This window comes from Trachinotus anak, unplaced genomic scaffold, assembly GCF_046630095.1.
Source record: "Trachinotus anak isolate AG129_WGS33_773 ecotype Australia unplaced genomic scaffold, CSIRO_AGI_Tana_v1 ptg000014l, whole genome shotgun sequence".
Taxonomy (NCBI): domain Eukaryota; kingdom Metazoa; phylum Chordata; class Actinopteri; order Carangiformes; family Carangidae; genus Trachinotus; species Trachinotus anak.
Genome location: NW_027273865.1, coordinates 14570796 through 14593284, shown reverse-complemented (window position 1 = coordinate 14593284; position 22489 = coordinate 14570796). Strand labels below are relative to the sequence as shown.

The 22489-nt window shown below is 43.3% G+C and overlaps 1 protein-coding gene across 2 annotated transcripts in view; it reads right to left on the bottom strand.

Moving 5' to 3' along the window:
- The window catches only part of npas1 (neuronal PAS domain protein 1), a 39363-nt gene that overhangs the window by 9499 nt on the left and 7375 nt on the right, over positions 1 to 22489 (bottom strand). For both annotated transcript variants that reach the window (XM_071497090.1, XM_071497089.1), the window contains exons 2-5: positions 19715 to 19882; positions 18038 to 18276; positions 6016 to 6083; positions 4021 to 4110 (exon numbers count right to left, since the gene is read on the bottom strand). In XM_071497090.1, coding sequence (XP_071353191.1) covers positions 4021 to 4110; positions 6016 to 6083; positions 18038 to 18276; positions 19715 to 19809 — 492 coding nt within the window. In that variant the 5' untranslated portion in view covers positions 19810 to 19882. The remainder of the gene's footprint in view (positions 1 to 4020; positions 4111 to 6015; positions 6084 to 18037; positions 18277 to 19714; positions 19883 to 22489) is intronic.

Below are 22489 nucleotides of genomic sequence, written 5' to 3'. Positions count from 1 at the left end.
AGGTGCCCGTATTTCATAAATAGCAATTCTTCTGCAAAGGGAATTCTTGTCATTTTTAAACAAGGACTACATTTACCTCTGCTCAGAACACTGGACCAGCCATTTGAAAGAGACACAATCCCCTGGCCCTGTGGTATTGGAAAACAAGGTAGAGAGACAAACAGGTCCTTACGGGCTTTACCGGGCTTAAGACCTATCCGAATAATATCACTCCATCACAGGCAGGAGGGAGGGAGTGAAAAAAGATCAGACAGAAATGAGAAGATGAGAAAGAGAAGGAGCGATTGAGAGGATGAGTCAGGCTCAGACATAAAAACAGGTATAGAATGTGGCTCGAAGGGAGACGTGAGGAGAGACCAAGATCATTCAAATCTCTGAGTGTGTGTGTGTGTGTGTGTGTGTGTGTGTGTGTGCGTATGCAAGTGCACAGCGTGCCTGTGTTTCTCTGCATATGCGACTAGACTGTCTGTTTTTGTCTCCGTGCGTCACTGTGTGTCAGTGTTTGTGTGAGTTGTTGTCTGTCAGTGCATCTGCGTGAACCTGTGTGTGTGTGTGTGTTTGTGTGTGTCTGCAGACATGCACGTACATGTATGTATAGTGGTGTGGTGGGGATGGGGGAGTAGGAGGAGGGCAGCAAGCAGGGGAAGGAGAGACATGATATAAATAATAGCAGGGGGCTTTAATATGTATGAGGCATCCGGGCAGTGGTCCACAACACACTCTCAGCCCTCAGCCCTCACTGACTGATGGGAGAGGAGAGAGGGAGGGGGGAGGGGGAGGGGGAGAGGGAGGAGGGGGAGCGGGGGCTGCATACTAACCATTCCCAGATCAATTCTCTCCTCCTTCAATCTACCATCCTTCCTCCCTTCTCTTTACCCCATTTATCCCTTTCCTTTCTCCTCCCAGCCCCTACTCTTACTTCTCCATCCTTTCCATCCATCCTCCCTCCAATTCTTCATTTTTTTCCAGCCTTTGTCTCCACTTCCACTGCTCCATCCATCCTTCTCTAGCTTCCTCTGCTTCCTCTCCCCCTCATTTGCTATGTGGCGCTCCCAGGTTTATCCCCATGCTTCCAGCCTGGAGACCCGGTGAGAAGTAAAATGATACCTGCAGGTACCAGGGGAGTAGGCGGCAGGCTGTGCCCTTGGTCAAGGTGTCTGACCTGGGCTAAGCCGGCTAAGCAACCCCCCTGTCTGGGGAGCAGCCCAGGGTGTAAGCCAGGGCAGAGGGGTCAGACAGGGGGGACAGGAGACGGCAGGGCAGGGGCGGTCCACAGGGGCGACATGCCCTCCAAAACAAACCACAAGTTACACTTTTTCACTCAGAACATCATTTGTTTGTCTGTCCTTCCACTCTCCCCTGTGTCTGCCTTCACTTGTCAACAAAGTATATCCAAGTGTTTTTGTCCTCTCCATCCCACCTTTCCCCTCTCTCTTTTTGTGTGTTTTTCGTTCTCACAGTTTGTGTCCATAAACACACTATATACTCTCTCATATATCCTCTAAGTCACTCTATCTGTCCTTTCTGGCTGGCATAAAACCCCTCCATCCCCGCCCACCCTCATCTTTTCGGGAAGGTAAATGTGGCATTGTATGTTCAAGGTTTTGAGCGTAATCTTCGATCATAAATAATTTCATTAGAATGCTGATGGCTTAGGCCCTGTTTGAGTAGATGTGATGGGTTAGGCCATCTGCTCAGCTGATAAGAACAGCTCTGTTTTATTAGCATCTCCACCAAAGCCTCGGCTGCCTTGTTTACCTAAGCAATCCCAAGGCGAATTTCATTCCTACTGCACATTTAAACTCTATTTACTCTCTCTCTCCTCTTTACCACTGTCGCTCTTTCTCTCCTCCGTTGCTCTCCTTTATTTTCTTTCCCTCTCGTAATTGTCTGTCTGGTTCTCTTTATGTGTCTCCCTTTTTGTTCTGCCTTCCACAACCCTATCCTACTGTTTGACTGACTGTCTTTTTGCTTTTGCTTTTCTCTTTTTTGCCCTTTTATTATTTATCTTCATGTGTGAGCGTGCACGTGTGTATTACTTGTGTATGTGTCTTTGCAAAGACTCCTTATCCGACATGCATATTGAATTCACGCCAGCTTAAAGGATAGGTTCGGATTTTTTTCAAGTCTGTCATACATAATACAGTACTCACATGCACATATGTATGCCCATATGGCCGCTGTATTCATTCCTCCTCTCCACATTAGCTGTGAAGTGATCTCTTTCTAACGTGACTCTACTGTTAAGCTGGAATTTACAGTTCTGCACCTCCGTCGGGGCAAATGGTAGCGATGGAGATGCCACATGGAGATTACGAGAACTGTGATGAACCCACACGGTCCGGGTGTGTTTTTTGCTCTCCTATGCTGGTGGAGATTGGTGAAAATCTTGTTTTTGCTTTTGATTTTGCATCTTGCTGCAGGGGTGCACAGGTGTACTCCAGGACCATGTGACATCACTCTTGGGTGTAGCAGTGATGCAAGGTGTGGTCAGAGGACAAACTGGCTTAAAACCTTTGACCACACAGGATAAAATAACACTGCTTTCAGCTTGGTGTCTAGTTACTCTTTAAGAAAGCTGAGGAAAGATTTGGTCAACTTCTCCTTTTTTGGAATTGCAAACCTGCTTGCCATAATTTCTACTCCAGATCATAGTGAATGAAAGAGAGTAAAAATTATCTTATTACTACCCAGTAATAAGACAAGACTGCAAACAAAGTGACTGTGGGTATATAATTAAGGAACCACATGGCCTGTATAATACATCCATGTGCATTACATCCATCTGATGTCGCAGTGGTACCATCAATGGTCGAAATGCATGGTACAACTAGAAATGTTGGAGATACTGCACCTATGGTGGGACCCCTGATAATCCCCTGTGTCAAGTATAACTTATGCATAAGAGATGGGGGACAGAATCTACAGTCCTTATTCTGTGCACAAACACATTTTTCAGCTGAAAATATTTTGAGGCTTCAAAAGTCTGAGTTAGACAAGTTAACTTGGTCCTTGTAGTCGCATAATGTCTGCGTCAAGTCCTGGAAACAAGCTTAACTGTGGCTGCCAGGAAGTATCCCTCTGCCATGGCACGGCAGGACAGCTCTGCCAATATTATTATATTTATTCATACTAAAGTCACTAACTTTGGAAGACACCAACCTGATTTGCCTGCTTGACATTACAATGCATTTTTACACAAAATGAGGACTGTGTGTTTTGCTCCCTGTGTCTTACAGTGCAGTCATGTCAGGAAGTGCATTGACAGGTTAGTATTTGCACAAAGACCGAGTAGAAATATCCTGTAATGTTGCTAAGAGTTGACCCTTAATCCCAGCAAACTTCCACATTTAAAAAGATTGTGAATTAGTTCCGTTATTGTAGCACTAACTTCCCTCTTTCTCTCTCTGTCTCTCTTTCATGCTGTACTGATTCTTCTCACTTCGAAACATCTCTCTCTTATCACACCTCTCTTCCTTTCCTCCCCCTCTCTTTCTCTCTCCGGCTGTCTCTATCTATCTTCCCATCCCCCTTGGTGTTTTTCCCCCTCCCTACAATCAATGTGGCTTTTAAGATGCCTATCGATTTGTTCCCCTAGACAGGCCCAGCGCGCTGGGGCGACACTTTGATTGCTGGGCCAGTAATTACTGTTATTATTTATGCATCTGGGCAAAATGGCAGGACTTAACATTCACAGTACAAGAGGCCAGAGGCAATCAACAGAGGTGAGCACCTGGAGAGAGAGAGAGGGCGGTAGAGAGACGTAGAGAGAGAGAGAGAGTAACATTGCCCCCGTGAGAGTTGCACTCCAGAGATGAGCGCGAAGAGTGCAGTCAAAGATATTCACACACACACACACACACACACACACACACTCATGGGAGGGGATATGAAAGCGTAAGCAGAAGATAGGCACATGTGTGCAAATGCACTTGTATACAAAGGCTTATTCTAGTGTGTGTGTGTGTGTGTGCATGTGCGTGTGTGTGTGTGTGTGTGTGTGTGATGAGCCTGTCTCACCTGTGAGAGTCCCAGGTAGATAGAAACTGTCTCTGAGATGTAGAGGAACCGTCCCTCCTGGCTGACCACAAACACAAAGCCATCCAGAGACTGTGCACATTAAAAAAAACAAAAAAACACACACATACACACACACACACACAAACAAACACACACACCCACACACATACACATAAAGGCAAACAGAAACAAGACAGACAAATTAGAGCAATTAGTGTGTATCGAACAAATTAAAATGAGCTAGAGAACAAACAACCTGTCACCCCTCGGCCTCCTCTCTTCTCTTCTCTCAATTCACAAGCGCCCTCACTCGCACACACACTCACTCACACACACACTCACACACACATACACGCACACGCATGCATAAATGTGAACAGACATGAAGCAACTCCCATAGATGCAAGCTGCAGCTACATACAACAGCTGTCAACAAGAGCTGCATTACTGAACACAGAGCAGCACGGAGACAAAAATGCCACATGTGCACGCACGCAAATACGCACACACACACACACACACACACACACACTCAGACATCCACAAACATACATGAGCAAATGGAGCAAGGATGCATGAGAATCTGAGCTTATAGGCCAGAGCTGTTTCAATCAACTGCAATAAACTGGAGCCAAGGCTTCGCCCTGTAACTCCAGCCACACATGTGGAAACACACACTCAGACGCTCGTACAGATGCAAACACAGACATGACCAGAGTCATTACATTCTGCAGTGATTCTAATGAGAAGAGAAAGGTATACAGCCAGCCCATTAGGGAGGACTGCTTCAGAGAATAATATTAATCGTCATAACAAGCATTCAGAAGTGAGCCGACACAGCCTCAGCCTCACACACAAACACATGCACACACACTGAGACCACGGCCACTTTGCTCTAGAAGAATGATTGCTATTTTGGCGGCCCAGTGCCTAAAGTGGCAGTGGTAATTTATGCAACTGACACATCCAGTATGCAAATGTGCGGCCTGGGTGTGGGGTGTCGTGTGTCGTGGCGAGGAGAAACCAGCCGCCTGAATGTCGGAGAACTAAAGTGCAATTATCAGGCTATTACGGCGGGAGGACGACTGGGAGGGAAGAATCATACAGTTTTTCTGGAGCGTTAATTTGATTTCTGTCAGCACCGTTCCCTCAGCCTCATTTCCACTTTAAAATGCCGAGGGAGAGCAGACATATGTAACGATTCTTTGTTTTACGACAGTCCTCTCACCTCTAAATTTAAAGCCTCTGTTCCCTTTTTCTCTCTCTCTCTCTAACAGTTCCCACTCCTACCTGTTTCCTGCTTAATCCCTCAAAGTTTTTCTTTATCCCTCTCTCCTGTGGTTGCTCTCCCAACTATTTTTTCTCCCTCAGCCTGCTCCTAGTCTAAAGTACAATCTGCTGTGTTACCTTCTTCGCACTTCCTCTGAGTCTTTGTCTCTACATCCTGCATTTCGTCATCCCTGCAGCCCTCCTGCCCCAGAATCCCCCTCAGGCTCCATTCATCTGTCAGCGCAATAGGGAGGCATTCTTTGGCAGCCAACAATATCGTCCGAGCATCTGAGGTTTATGAGCTCTCTGTGTGTGTGTCTGTGTGTGTCTGTGTGTGTGCATGTGTTAGGAGTTTGCTTGGAAAAGTCTCATATCGAGGGAGGGAGGGAAGGCTTGAGCTGATACAAACTGTCATCACACAGCACCAACAAACTGTAGCACAATGCAATCACTTAGGAGACAAATGTGCTTGTGTGTCTAGGAAAATACTTGATCAAACTGACTTCTGACAAACAAAAGCGGCCTATGAAAACCATATATAGATTTTAAACTGAAGGATTAAATGTTTCTCCTACTTCTCAAGCTAAAGAAACCCTTTAAAAACCCACTGGATAACCTGAGAAATGCAATACATGTCAAATACATAATGTAAACACATGAAGTTACGCAACATCATTATAATCACTATAAAAGGAAGAATCAGGGTGCGGATGCTGTGGTCATTACCTGCAGGAGGTGCGCCCCTAGGTGCTGTTCAAACATGTCAGTAGCCAGAGAATGAGATGATCGTCTAACTGCAGAGAGAAAGACAACAAACACACATCAGACACCGAATGACATCAGCGTTAACTGTTGATATTTTTGACCACAAGGCCTTGTTCACACCTGGCATTAACATGCGTCTCAGGTGATCCACTCACAAGTGGTCAGTACGTCAGTTCACACCTAGAATTAAAACAGGTCTCGAGTGACCACTTGTGATTGGATCTCACTTCCCCGCTCTATATGCAAATTAACACTTAGGATACGCGTTGTTGTTTACAGCCAGTCAGATATGACAGACCGGTCTGTTGTCAATGTGTTTGTGAGAGAGAAAGAGAGAGACAGAGAGTGGGCTAAGGAGGGGCTGAGTGAATCAATGCACTGCACATAGCTCTACAATGACAGAAGGTTTAAGGCATTTGAAGTAGTAAAATATTTTCGGTTCGTGATGAAACAGTGGCGGGACTAATTAGACTGTGGCAGGGGAAGTCAGTTGAGTAGGCGGTCCTTCAGCTCGGGATTTGAGTTCACACTGCTAAAAGAACGTGGCCAAATGTGGCCTAGACGTGATTGGATCACCCAATCACCCAGACGGATGTTAATACCAGGTCTGAACAGGGCCTTTGACTTGTCATAGTAGGAAGAGTGCAGATGTTACTAATAATATTAACAGTGCCTCTGTTCTATTCAGGTGTCCCAGTAAGACATGACAGTGAGTCAGCCTGTACAATACCAGGACCCAGGAAGTGAAGCAGACAAATAGAATTCAGCCATCATTAATTTTATTACTTACACCTGTACTTTACCTATTTAGACATGGATTTCTTCATGGAAGACATTTAGTCTTGGCTACTTCCATGTTGGAACGCTTTGAAAGTATTGGTGCGATAAGCCACAGTAAAAGGACGGTGTCAAACTCCCTGGTCACTCTTGCCAGTGAGACACAAATTTTGTCTTGGCATTTTAAGAAAAGATTTCAGACAGTGTCTGTCAAAGTAGCACAATCTGTGGAGGCCCCTTATTTCTCTCACAGTTAGATAAAACACCATTGTCTGTCATCCATCAACTGTCAGCTGACTCACAGAAGCATAAAATGCCACAAGAATGATGTGTTTGACTTGTTTTTATCCTTTCATTCAGAGCAGCAGAAAATGAAAGAAAAATTGCAGCATTATAAGTAATGCATCCTGTAAAATGCAGGGCTCCTTTTATCATACACTTCAGCTTCAGCTTTTCTGGATAAGGAAACAACTGTAAGAGGTCAAAAAAAAACTCCAAAAACGCTGCATATTGTAACTCTGTAGACATTTACAGTGAGTGGTAGGGATCAGGAAAGTAATATTAATAACCTTGGAAGTTAGTCCACTTTCAGAATGGGTCGATATAGCTACGTCATATCGGTAATTGTACACAATGATCTGTAAATGTGACTCATTCACTGGTGAGGTTTTGTAATAATGCTGCATCTCTGTGACGTCTCTAAATCTGGATTGTAAATGAAAAGTGCAACTTGAACCAATCATGTCTGACAAACAGAAGAATCGACCGAAACAGCTGTGTCTAAAACAACTGAGCACAAGGAGGGCTGCTATGTGACGCGCACCGCTCAATCACCACCAGACATGCAAACAAACACACACACACACACACTTATAGTGTCTGCATCGCCACTCTTAATGCATCCCAAACACAAGCTATCAGAGCTGCTTCAGTGCCAAAGTGGAGCTGTTTACCAAGGCAATTACAATCCAAATAGAGTTGGAGGTGGTTGCGGGGGTGTGGGGGGGTGGAGATAGGTACGAGAAGAGCAGAGAGGGTACGGCAGGGAAAATGAGAAAACACTAAGGAAGGTGAGAGTGATCACTTTCCCCAAAGCAAATGTGCAGGGCTGCAGTGATGTGGAAGATTAATTTACCGATCAGCCATATTTACTGTTTTATGTCAAAAAGAGTATTTGACGGTGTGTGTGCACCTGCAGGTGTGTGACTGCAAAAGTACGGACCATATGTGAGCACTAATCTTACTCCAACAGGGCTGCTTTTGAACACAGTGTTCCCTATCCTGCAGAGACAAACTCTGTGTGTTTACGAAATGTGTGTGTTTGTGTGTGTGGTTGTACAAGAGCATATGAATGTGTGAGTCTGCATGCGTGACTTTAAGGATTATCAGATATCTGTGTGTGTGAGTGTGTGTGTGTGTGTGTGTGTGTGTGTGTGTGTGTGTTGCTGCAAGGCTGAGGGAAATCAATACACGTTATGACAGGAAAATGAAAGCGCTGCTCTGGGTTACAACTGAACACAGAGGGAGGGTCGGAACACACACACACACTCACACACACACATCGCCCAGCTGCCTGCTTGTGATGTGGGTTCGGTGAATAGAAGAGGGAGGCATTCCATTAGAGCGCACGCACACACACATACACACACACACACACACACACACACACACACACACACACACACACACACACACTTTAGGAATACACACAGCAATGAATTCTCATGTACAGACTACACAGCGGCAACATGCCCTCCGATTAAACAACACAAATACCCACGCACACACACAAACTCTCTCTCACACACACACACACACACACATAAATACAGAGTTGCCGGACAAAGCCACAGTGGCATTGTGAGATTGGGGTCCCCCTGTGTGACAGAGAGTGAATATAAATAAGGCAAGTCCATTCAGGGCTATGAAAGGGGGTCTGGTGCTGGGACCCTTCAGCCTAGCCAGTCCCCGCTGGAGGGGGATGGGGAGCCCATCTCGCTCTCAGCCTACCTGTCAGGCTCCCTTTTGGGGCTGCAATGGAGCTGCATCACTGGGGAGTCTGGAGGAAGCAACCCCCATCATGACCATATGAGAATGAATGAAAGTATGCACACATACGCACATATAGTGATGTTAGTTTGTGATTGCTGCAAGAATGAAAAGCAATACAAGGAGTGAGAGCGCACGCATGTGTATGTGTGAGTGTGTGTGTGTGTCCTGAGTTTCATGGCATAGATCCCCAGAGGAGTGAAGGTGATGGTGGGTGATCAGTAGTGCTGAGTAGTGTCAGTGGGGCAAAGGAAACGCTGGATGTGACATGAGGCCAGGAGGGCTGATGGATGAGTCTATGCACAAACACACACACACACACACCACACACACACAAATACACAGAGGACCATTTATTAAAGACTGCCAGGGTACAATAGGGCGGCCAGGAAACCAAAACACTGGACTTGGTGTGTGTGTGGTTGTGTGTTTGGATGCATGCACGGACGTGTGCACATCTGAAGCGAGGGAGTCTCACAGCGGTGTTAGTATCTCACCCTGAGAACAAAGATCCTTCTGTAGTAGTGCTGTGAACCCCTACTTCTCTGTGTGTGTGCGCACAACTGTGTGTGTGTGTATGTTTAGTGAGAGAATGAGGGCCTGATGATTCAGTTTTTATCCTTATTTTCTATCATTCCTGTAAAATCTTATAAATTACCTTAGAGGGTGAAAAGTACATATACTTATTTTACAAATGTGTTCTTTGGTTTTGATCCTCATTCCTATCAAAAATAAGAACATCATCCGGACTAAGTTTAATGTAGAGACCTGGGCTTTTTGGAGTTAAATCCCAAAATGTTGGTAACCATCCCTCATTTGACAAAAAAACTGTGCATTCTTAATTTTGTATAGTTTTGGCCATCGTTCCTAAAACTGTCACTGTAGTCACTAAGCCCATTGGTGTGTTATCACTACAAGTCCAACACAAGCAGTTAGACAATCATACAGGTTTTAAACCAATACACAGAGTAGCCAGGGATGAGGAAAGAAGACAAATTATAAAACTATTATCCAAGCAGCAATATCCATCAAGCTTCATATCTGACATACTGCACTTACCTTAAACAGTTTTCTTGTGCAGTTTGCAGTGGAAATATTAAAATAAAAATGAGGCCATGAATCATAACAAAACACACTGTATATCTCAGAGTGTTGAAAGCATGTCCTTCCTCATAAAAAAAAAAAAAAACTTGAAAAGCCAATTTTATGAATAAAGTTGTGCATTTACATTCATGTTTGCTAACTTGCTGTTTTCTACTTCACTGCCTGAACAGACATATTGCTAAACTCACAGCGTGAAAACAACACCAACTGTTGATCAGTGTAACAGTATGAAAACGATGGCACGAATGTGTATGGCATCACCGGTGTGCTAACCTGTGTAAATGTTTTGCACACATACATACTGCGAAACAATGAAAAACATGTCAGAAACTCCACAGCGTGCCTTTGAGGGTAAAAATTGTAATATGGGTTTTCACTTAATTCAATCACAACATACTGACTGAGCAAATTGTCAAAAAATGACCCCTGATGTCCAATTTCACATAAATAATGGATACTACATACATTTATTTTGAGTAAGCTAACATCAATATAGAACGGTGTGTGTGTGTGAGAAATGGCCCTTTCAACACAATGTGCAAAAGGTTCAGAGGTTCAAAAGTAACTGGACACACGGCTACTATATGGTTCTTGTGCAGCTGTGTGTTATTTCAAAGTTAGTTCGTACACACTGTCACACTGTCCAAATACAGTCTGGACTGTGAGCACTGGTGCTCAGTTAGACAAAAATCTAAACTTTTGTGTGCTCATTTTTGGTTTTACCTCCACAGAAAATGGATTAGATAGTCTGTTGGCTTGTTTACAACCTGTCTGATTGCCTGCTGACTCACTTCTTACCTCATCTGACTTTGCTTTCGCTTTGTTACCATGTTCCCACACCTCAGCGGTTACTTTAGTGAGTACAGTGTTATCATAGCACCGGTGGAGAAACCCAAGAAAATAAGACTCAAGTTGTAATAAGCTGTAATTATACTTTAAATTGGTTTATGTGAATATACATTTACCTTTTGCACTTTTGCTTCTGTGCACATGCATGTAATAGTACATACGTCTGTGTACAGACCTGTGTGTATGTGCACCTTAGATCTTTGATTGCTCCTTTCTGTCACACTCCCATTTCATTAGCTCTCCAGGACTCTGCTGCTGCGTGGTTTAATTTCATTGTGGGAATAGGAGACAGAATGGGACAGGCTGCGATCGGACATGTTAATTATAGTCTGACTCGCAGGTCAATTCTGAGGGTCTCCCCAGCGCTCCACGAGAAGAAAAGATAGAAATTTCATTTGAATGATTTTCATTATACCTCTGTCTAATACATAATTTAGTCCCAGTTAAGTCCATGAGTAATGGCCGCACATACATGACCACACACCCAAACGTCCCCCTACATAGACACACAGACACACCATCTTCCTTTTCCTCCCCCACAGTGTCAACCTTTTTAACCAGGTTAAGATGTTGCCATGGGAACCAAACAGATAACAGATGCAGTGAATCCCTCTCTCTCTCTCTCTCTCTCTCTCTCTCTCTGTCTTCTTATCTGTCTTTGTCTCTCAAGTTTGGCTCTGCCACTGTAGTTTCACCCTTTCAAAACAAGAGCCCGATCACCTGCCAACTTGTTTACTACCATCCAAATGTGACGTTTAGGCTGTTCGACAGACAGAGAGATAAAGAGTGACCCTAATCGCAGCGTCCTTCTGTGGCGCAATTATCTTCTCACTCTGACATCCATCCCTCCCTCCTTCCCTCCATCTCTCCTCTATCTCTCTCTGTCTCTCCTCCGTCGCTCCCTCGCTCCTTTTGCGGTCGAACATAATTTGAGTGCAATTAACTTCCCTTAAAAGCCCCGGCTGCTTTAAACGCTGTGAATTAAAGGGGAGGCAGACGCAGGGAGAACACGAAAAGAGGTAGGGGAGACAGAAGAGGTGAGGGAGACGGAGGCAATGAAAGAAAGGAGAAGAGGGGGAGAGAGAGGGAGGGAGCGAGTCGAGGCGGAATGAAAGTCAATGTCACCAACGCAGGGGAGGAGAGAGGTGTGTTTGACCTCACTAACACAGACAGTAAAACACTTCAGCTGGCCCTGTTGCTGGCAGTGAGTTGTCATTGTACTGTACCTTATAAAAGACTGAGGGGCTCTCCAGCTGCTCTCCTGCACCTGGTAAAGGTTGAGCTGCTACAGATTTGTGGAGAGAGAATTTATGAAACCAAAAATTTTATTTAAATGTAAATTTTTACAAAATATGGATCCTTGATAAACTAGACTGGTTCATTTGAAATGCACAAACTGTGGAAACTTGAACTTTAAGATGATTACAACTTTTATTGCTATATTCAGAGGTTCTGTCCACTATGATAAGATTATACTCACTAAGTCATATATCAGTGTGGCGGATTATTGATTATGGATAATAGCTTATCACAGATAAGTTGGCATTAACTGATATGTAGGCTGATTACTAACAAAAAATTCTAGCACAGAAATGCCAAATAAGTTTGTTTATGTTATTTGTTTTCATTAAAAAAAAGAATACTTGCCAATATGACAATGTTGTTTTTTTTAAATTGTCAAATATCGATATTGATATTTACCTGAAAAAGCCAACACTTGTCAGGCTCCACAAGACAAGCAGAAGATTTACAGGTTTTAAAGAACAACTTAACAGGGGCCACAAATCTTGTTTTCTCTGACCTCCACTTGTTTAACTTACTGCAGTGATGCAGACATGTACTCCAGGGTGTCAGTACGCTGTGACATCACTGTTGGGTGTCAACACCCCAACCACACCCAAGAGTAATGTCAGAGGTAAAACACACTTCAACCTTTAAAGACGAGAGGGCAGTGAAACATTGCTTTTCAACCTGGTGTTACGTTACTCTTTAATAAACCCTTTACTATCAATATAATGAGGTTTGTTTAAAGAAAACAAAGGTGACAGTTATATTATTATTCAAACATACATCGTTAACATCCAATCCAGTAGAAGTGAAAGTTAAGGATCTGGTCAAAATAAAATTGAATTATCCTTTACCAAGGCACAGATTTATCACAAAATCTCTCTTTAATTTCAGGATAAAGGCATCTCATCTTTTATATGGAACAAATCCATCCCAAGGATTAGGAAATCATATCTGGAGAGACAGAAGGCATTGCTACACAAACCTGGGTGTCACAATTTTACCACAATAATGGGCCAGTATGAGCTGAGATGGAGCAGGCTTTGCGTAATCCAGTGTCGTACCACTACCTCTTAGCTAGAAAAACCTGAGAAACCCCATTGTGATAAACACATTGAAAATATGGTTTCAGTTTAGGTCTCACTTCAAGTATAATCAGGTGCTGTCTATTATAGCCAGTGCTCTATTATCACCATCTCTCGTACAGACTCTGGCTTCCCATTGTGGTTCAGAAAGGGATTATGGTGTGTAAGGGATCTCTATTGAGACAATAATTTCATCCCTTTTGAAAAACTGACACAACAGTATTCCACACTCCCATTTCTACTACCACGTGTGTAATTTTGTTAAGAAACTCTGTGTCTCATTCCCATCTCCACCAATACAGGGCTGGGTAGAGGAATTTCTGAACTGGGAGCCCCTGAAGCAAGGTCTGATATCCAAACTATACAGTTCAATTCAAGAAAGGGTCTCCTCACCTTTGAATAACCGTAGGGAGCAGTGGGCTTTGAGACTGAAATTTCTGATGGCAGTCTGCATTTCAAGAATTCATTCAACGTCCATATGCATTAGACATGGCTTACTGCAGTTTAAAGTAATATATAGTCTACACCTCAGCAGAAACAGACTAGAAAAGATGTTCCCAGGAGTAGATAAGATCAGTCGTCAGGATGAAGCCACTCTGTGTCATTTGTTTTGGACCTGGTCGGCCATCTTTGAAACACTTTCTAATATCTGTAGTAAGAAGATATGCTCAAGACTCAGGAATCACATTATTAGCTCCTTGACCACTTGCACTTACAGGTGCACAATGTGATGCCGTAGCCTTTCTGTTATTATAGGCAAAACTGGTAGTGTTAAGTCACTGGAAATCTGTCAAAACTACCATTACACTGTAAACGGGTGGAAATGTTATGGCACATCTCAAGCTAGCAAAACTCCAAATGGGTTTCAGTTCAGAAATATTTTTACAAAACAAGAAGTGTAGGCTCCCTGAACCTCTACTCCCCTGTGTGGGTACGTGCATCTATTTGTGCGTTTGGCTTAGTGTATTGTGTTGGGCTGTGATGTTGATTGTGGTGATTTGTGTTGTGATGAGTGCATGTGTTGGAAAAGTTCAATAAAAAAATTCCAAAATAAATAAAAGGCAGGAAAAATAGAAAAAACTAAACTGTCCCCCAAAGCAAAATTTACTCAATATAGAGAGGTTTTGAAATATAAATGATTTCAAATAAAAGGGTTCAGTCCTTGAGTGCGCTGTGCAAATAGGTACACCCACACACACACACACACACACACACCAAATGGGAATGAACATCATGGGTCATTTTACTTTTCCTCCCTTCAGCCTTTCCTTTTCGTTTGTTCCTTCCTTCCATAATCTGTCTCTCTCCTCCTTCTTTCCCCCCCCTCTCCTGCTCTCTCAATCTCTTTCTCTCTCTCTTTCTCTCTGTGAAGGTCATGCAATTGATTTTCCTCTGTCTATTCATTTTTCAAGACTGGCTTTGAAACGTGGGAAGCAGACAAAAGCCACACCGGCCCCTCCCCTTCGCTCCATCCCTCTCCTCTCCTCCACCCTCCACCTTCATTCCCACTCCGCTGCCCCTCGCCCGTCCAAAAACCCTCGGAAAAGAGGGAGAGTGGACGAATGCAACCTTCCCCCCACCCTCCTCTCTCCACACTCCTCTCCTTCCTCCTTGCACCCCTCTTTTCTCCCTTTATTCCTTCTACATTTGTTCCTTCCCCTCCTCTCCGTCCTGCTCTCCCTTTCAGCTGGATCTCTGACCACATTCCACTAACGGAATTAAAGTCATGCATCATACTTAAAACCCTGCCAATGCATTGTGGGTAGACTTGTTCAAACTGATGTCCAAATTAGCATCGCATTTTCAGCCTTGGCTCTGCTGAGACTGTGTGACTTGCTTATAAAAATACATTTAATAAAAGACACATCTCAGATCTGGACCTAATGGAAGAAATGTTGAAGATAATTCAGACTTCTACACCGTCCATAGCTGGCATGTGTTGCGATTCACTGTTTGTCAAACGCCTTCCAATTTTCCATGACCTTCGCACAGCTGCTGCAGGGTTCTATATATTTACAGTTATGGTCCACATTTGTACAAGAAGCAGCATATCTTGCATCTGTCTTCCTACCACACCTCCAGTTCATGCACAGGACAGCACAGCTACCTGCACACCTGCTTTTCTAAAGAGAAGGTTTGTGCTTTCAAGGCCAAGGAAAAGCTGGAACACTGAGGCAAAACAATTTGCTATGTGGAAAGCACAGTCAAGGCCACGGCTGTGCGTAAGAGTGCTATTGTATGGATATCGCTCAGACATTCAGATTGTGCACTGCTATACGGTAGAAACCTTTGCAGTTTCTAAGAACCAACAGGAACATGTGACAGTGAATATTGAAAACTATAAGTCTGAATGTGGAACAACCGTTCTCAACAACAGGACATTCAAAATCAGCATTTTTTGAGGATGGATAACAACCTTTTCAGTGAACTGCCACTTCTCCAGTATGGACACACAAAAAACAAAAACCTGCTTACACTACCATTTAGTAAAGTACTGGGAGACTACTTTAGTCATCATAACTTTGCTAATTTTAGACTATTTAACTTAAGCAAAAAACTTCCTGTGTTTCCTGTGTGAAGACCCCCTTATCCACTAATGCATTGAGAAAATTGGCATATTTTGCAAAAAAGAAAAACATGTTTATATTCCTTAAATAAAAGGTTTGGTCCACCTTGAATAGTTAGAGGACTCACAAAAGAAAACAACGATTAACATAGCAACAGTTGAGGCCTAGTAGTCTTTATAGTCTCTATGTGTTAAGCTTCAAAAACTCTGTATCCTACATTTCCCATAATGCAACCAATGACATCTTTTCATTAGAGAATATGTCTGGTAAATGCCATGTCTTTCAAACTCCACAGCCCCAGTATGTAATTCAGGCTTTCTGTTATGAATGTGTAGTTTCCAATCCCAGCAGCAGATGTTATACAACTGTTTTCAATAGGTGAATAAACTGACCTTTACGTGTAAAATCAGCGGAGTGCCCCTTTAAGGATTTTGAGAAAAGTATTGTTTTGGTGTCAGTGCTTAAACTTAGGAACAGCATTGGCAGGAGTATTGATACTCAGCCCAACTTATTATACTCTCAAGACCATTATATCTCAGGAATGTGCGCTGTACTGTATATTGTTGTACAGCAAGCCACACAAGTCACACACAAACATGCCATTAACATGACTGTTTTGTTTTTTTTTGCTCACATTTCTTCAAATTAGACAAGATCAGGCACGAGCACGCACACACACACACACACACACACACACACACACACACACACACACACACATCTCTAATTGTACTGTTGCTGCATCATTTCCCCTCAGTAATAGTAGCAATTAGACAGGCTGTATAATTACACTGTCCTCGTTATATAGTTAATTTCTGTAATTACAAATCGCACCAATAGTTTCCTCCCTCTTTGTGTATCATCTATCGCCCTCTCTTTCTCACACACAAACTCAAACACACACACACACACACACACACATTCTATTCATACTCTACTAGCCTGTGAAAATTCTTTGTATGATTAAATGCACATGTATGTTTAAAGGTTTGTGACGTGTGCATACATACACAGCAGCAGTAATTACGGCCACTAATAGAGGACTGGATAATTGTCCTGGTCCCAAATGAATTTTCGTGGCGTGTGGTGTCTCTGTGGGTGGGAGTAAATGGCAGATCAGACTGCTGAGGATTTGTTTTTGATTGAAAGAGAGATATGAGTTGAAATGTGGATTTCAGTGGTTTGTGTCCACAAGCAACACACATCAGCACATTTGTCTCTGCTGTATAATTTTCTTATAGGCTGAACTGCAGGAATCATCAGCAGAGAAATTATCCATTGTGTGTTTCATTTCAGTCTGTAGAGTTGCTAAAAATAAGTCTAGCACATTTATGATACATTTATGAACGGTTTAAACAAAAATATTTCCCACCAGCACTGTAGCCAGGATTTAAAAACTACTGAGGCCATGAGTCCAAGTCTCGTCCGCTCCAAGAAAAGTTTGACCAGATAGTAACAAAAGCTCCTAAAGTTTTCATTATTGGGATTGTCATGTTTTATGCAATTATTCGCTGATATGTAAATCTAATAACCCAACATAAATGCCTAAATACTGTTTTCACCCCCTCTAAGGTGCCAGGAAGGAAAATTGCAGTGTAATTCCTTTCTTTATTTAATCAATCAAATGTAAATATACTGAATCCAAAGTACTTAAAGTTTTTAATGCAAAACCTCTAATTCTTAGAGGAAGTACCTAAGGACATGACTTCAGTGTCCTTAGTAGTGGTGATTGCCCCGTTTCCTACCAATTGTGTGTTTGACAGAATGCAGAACAAACTGTAGTGATGGCCTTGATTGCATCGATGTAAAGATGCGATTAGACGCAAGTCACCTGGGGCAAAGATGCATCCACACAAGCTGACAAAGTTTCAACCTGAGTGAAGAATTTGCACGTATCCCGAGGCTTTATGTATCTGCTTCATAAACGTACAGAGATAACAGACAGAACCAGACTTCCTGGTGTGTACTGAAAGCAATCAGCAGCTGAGCTGAACACAAACACACTGGCATGCACATCCACAATCATGGCTGGTGCATCTACAGCTAACATACAGTTGGTACATCGACTGTTTGTGGTGAAAATGGTCCAGCAGTCAAATTACCTTTGGATGTGGTACGTACTCTCTCCAGTTCTACAACAGCATTTTATAAATGCAATGAAAATCTATCTTCATGCACACTGAACTCTAGTGAACCAATGCCGCTTGCTTGACAGTTTTCCTCGACAGTAATCTTTCTTTTGAGGTATTTTTCCGTTTAGCTCACCTTTGCTGCAGTTGCTGTCACCCTCCAGAAGAGGGCTCCAGGGCGGGTCCCCCTGGCTGGCAAAGGTGCGCATGTGCAGGTAGCTGATGGTCAGCCGGATGACCGAGGCTTTGTCCAGCTGGCTGGTGATGGCCCCGGGCAGAGGCAGCATCTTAGCCAGCTCGAAGAACTCAAAATTCTCCTTACCCCGCCGCGAACGAGCCGCATTGCGAGACTTCTCTTTACGCAGGTTCTGGAGACTATGAGGGGAGGGTGTGTTAAGTGTGGAAAAGAGAAGGGGGGAAGGTGGTGTAGAGGGAGACAGAGAGAAGTAAAAAAAAAATGTAGGAAATGCAGGGAGGAGAGAAAAGAACAGAAGGGCAGAGAAAATAGTCTGAATCAGCACTGCGTAAGATGAAAGAAACTGGTAAGGGGTATCACATAATGGCCACTTACTGACCACCTGTTGATTGATTCATGCTCTGTATAAATGACCTGAACATCAATCTAGAAAACTCATTTCATAAATACATATGGTGGTAATGGCTCCTGCAATTCAAGTGAAACAATCTCCATTCTGACCCATCTCTTGCAGATTGGCCTGGTAATTACAGACAAACTCCCGTCTTCTATCTGGCAGAGCAGAGTCCTAATAATGCCATTTGCTCCAAAATCCATATGTGAACACACACACATACACATACACACATACACACGATCTCTTGTGGTCTATCACTCCCTTTCCCTCCTACCCTCCCTTGCTCTCTCCCTCTCTCGCTCTCTCATCTGGTCCCGGGCTGCTGAGCCGAAGCCGTGATTGAGGGATCAATAGGAGAGGGAGGGGCAGAGTGACAGAGGGGGGCCGGGGCTCAGGTAGCCTGTCTCTCTGATTGGGTATTGACTCTCTTCAATGAGGCCTGAGTGGTGGAATTATGTTGTCACAGCCACTTCACAATTTGTGTCGGTGCTGCGCTGGAATAAAGTGTGTGTGTCTCTGTGTGTGTGCGTGTGTGTGTGTGTGTGTAAAACAGAGAGAGAGAGCTAGAGGAGAAAGAAGAACCAGCTTTTCTCCCTCGTGTCTGTGTTGTTGATTCTCATCAAGACCACAAGTAGCGTGAGTGTGTGTGTCTGTGTGTTTGTGTGTATGTGAGTGAAAGAAAGACAACAACAAAGAAAAGGACTCCACATAGTGTGTGTACATATGTTTATGTTTTAGCTTAGCTCAGCTGACACAGTCGCTATTCTCTAACAAGTGAAAATTGTGTGTGTGTGTGTGTGTGTGTGTGTGTTGTGGACTCACAACCCTGCCAGCCTGTGTAACATCTCATTATTATACCGCCTCGACCCCAGCCACCGAGAACAATCAATACACACACATTGATTCTGCTTAGTTTTTATATCCGCCTGTAAATGACTGCCCATTAATAATTCTAGCCAAATTTACTTAATCTCCCAGTAAGGGGAGAGGATTCACTGCTCTGACAGGATTGGCAGGTGAGCAACAAAACAGGTTATATGTAGCACCTTCTGGATTGTGCCTCATTGATAGGAAAGTCTTCTTCGGGCTGTCAGTGTGTGCAAGGGTGTTAATGCACAGATTTCACCTTGCAGCGATTAATTCATGGGCATGCGTGCAGGCTTATACAGTATGAGCCTGTGTGTGTGTGTCTGTCTGTGTGTGTGTGTGTGTGGTCTCACCAGGGCAGGGTGGGAGGCTTGGCCAGTAGTCCTTGTAGGAAATCCCACTCCACACTCACGCACTTCCCCTCGCTGACAAATGGCATGGTTGCCATCCTTCTCGCAATCACGTGCCGACGCTGCTGTTAACGAAGGCTCTGATTGGCTGAGGATGTGACAGACTCGGACCTAGAGATCAACGTGAGAAATCAGAGGAGCAGGAAAAAGGTAATTAGGAAAAAGAGTCATGCATGGTTGCTTTATTGAGCAGTCATAGCCATTACAGGGGGCAGCACATTTTGAATTTTTTGGGATGTCAAATTTAAAAACATTTTAATATGCAAACATCACAATTTTTTTTAAATAACACCTTTCATAACATAAAATGCAGCTGCTTTACAAGAAAAGGTATCACAACAAAAAAAACAGCTGCTTAAAGACAGGACACATTCAGGCAATAAAAAAATCATTACATCGTTTATTTCTCAACAAAATAGTTTTTAAGCCTGGAATGAGCATGAGCAGTTTCTTTTAATGAAGACCACTGATGACACTTAATCTGCATTTAGCCTTTACCATTTGATGGAATATAGTTTGCATTAATGAAAGAAAGAAAGAAAGAAAGAAAGAAAGAAAGAAAGAAAGAAAGAAAGAAAGAAAGAAAGAAAGAAAGAAAGAAAGAAAGAAAGAAAGAAAGAAAGAAAGAAAGAAAGAAAGAAGTAGTGAGGTTGAGAGAAAGCAATTAGGTACTCTATGTACTTCAACACATAAAGGTCAGGGGCTGTTCCCAAGGTAATAGACATAAGACAAAACACTGAGCCTCCTCTGAAGTCACAATTAAGCTGAAAATCACAGATCTTCGAATGTCTCCCCTCATCCCTGAGAGAATAGTCAGACTTGTCTGCGGATGGCGTTTAAAGCAAATATCTTTAAAGATGAAACACATTCTGTCCACTGTCGCTTTCTTCCATGTTTTGTGCCACCTTCTGCTAGTCTCCAGCGCTACCCTCCTGTAGCAGAGGATGCCAATATTCCTCCCAGTCCTCAGACCGAGCCCTGCTCCTCGCCCGTTTTCCTCCCCACGCTGCTCCTCCTCCCCTCTGTGCTGTGTTGACATTTAAAGGGCTAGTGTGGCCCCGAGCACCGCGGTGTCATGCCCTTGGGCCTGAGATGCCCTCTCTCTCTCTCTTACTGCCTCTCACTCTCTAACTGTCTCTTTCTTTGGCCCGGCTGGGTCAGCACAATCAAGTCAGTAGAGCTTTGCCAGGGCAGTAGAAAATGGATAATGTCTCGAGTTTGAGCATGGCTATGCTGACCTTGGCTAAGAGGGGTCGGCAGAAGCTGGGCAGGTTTGGCAGATATCATTTCACAAATCTAGGCTAAAACAGCCAACATTAAATGTATGCATGAAAACTTCTTGGAGCAGTTTCAAAGGCAGCAGAGTCAATGAGGGCTTCAACAAAGACAGAATAGTTGTTGAAAGGAGAAATGGGGTCATCCACTTACCTTTGGTAGTTTTACTCTGTATTTAGAGATAGTAAAGCAAAGAATTATGTTTTCTATCGCTTACAGGCTCCAAGGTCAGTGATAGAAAGATTGGCCTCAATTGAAACTGAGGAAGTAGATGTACAATGAATATCTACTTCCTAATATCTCCTTCAAGCATGCAGTGTTTATCAGAACATATGCATTAATGAAGATTAAAAAAGGTACTCTACGGTTATTGCTCACTAAACAAGACTATGAGTCCACGCCCAGCCCTCTAGCAGCTCTGTGAGGCTGCACTTAGGCACATGCACAGTGACAATGCTAACATGCTGATGTTTAGTCTGTTTAAAGTTTACCTTGTTCACCATTTTAGTCATTCACTAGTGTTATTTTTAGCAGTAACACAAAGTACAGCTGGGGATGTCACTACTTTTATAGGTCTTTAGTCATAAAGCAAAGTCATGGAAAACTGAAGTTTTGACCTGATGTCAACAAAAAGTAAGAAATGAAACATGGCTTTATGAACTTGGTTATCTGCCCTGCACGACTGCACAGTCCTCAACTCAACATCACATTTACTGTGAGGATGAATAAAGGCTAATGCTAGCTTTTTGGAAAAAATACATTATTACATGAGTAATTCCAGCACGGTTAACTAAAGTTTCTAGACTGATTATGGGAATATATGATTCAGAGAATTTACTTTGAACAGTGTGCCATATGGCCAAGTACATTTGAGTCAGGTAGAATATGATGAACTTGCTAATTTGACATATCTGGTTAATTTTCCAGCCCGAGCTTTAACTTTTACTCAGGGCACTTACATTGACAGAACATGTAGTTCTAGGCTTACGTTTACCTCATTCAGCTATAGGAAACCTTTATACTCTCCCCTCAAGCTTTCAGCCTGCAGCATTGACAGTCCTCTTTTCACAGAGTCTGGTGAAGAGGAGACAGGGTCGAGCAGAGGGCAGCGCACCTCTGTCTAACAACTTCACCTTTGTCACCTTCTCCAGCTCACCTGGATAAATGCACTACATGCCAAATTAGGCTGCGTACAGTAGGACAGAACAATCAAAAGGAGACACAGGCGGGAAACAATTTAGCCTCAAATTTTCACTGCCTCACAAACACAAACACACACACACATACACACACACACCATTCTCTATCCCATATCTGTATGTTTATCTCTTAATTGACCCTATCTGTGCTTATCTAATCTCCCCCTCCATCTTTCTGTCTCGACCTATCTCTCCATCTCTCCCCGCATCTCCCTCTATCTGGGCCGACACAGGGGCGTAATGG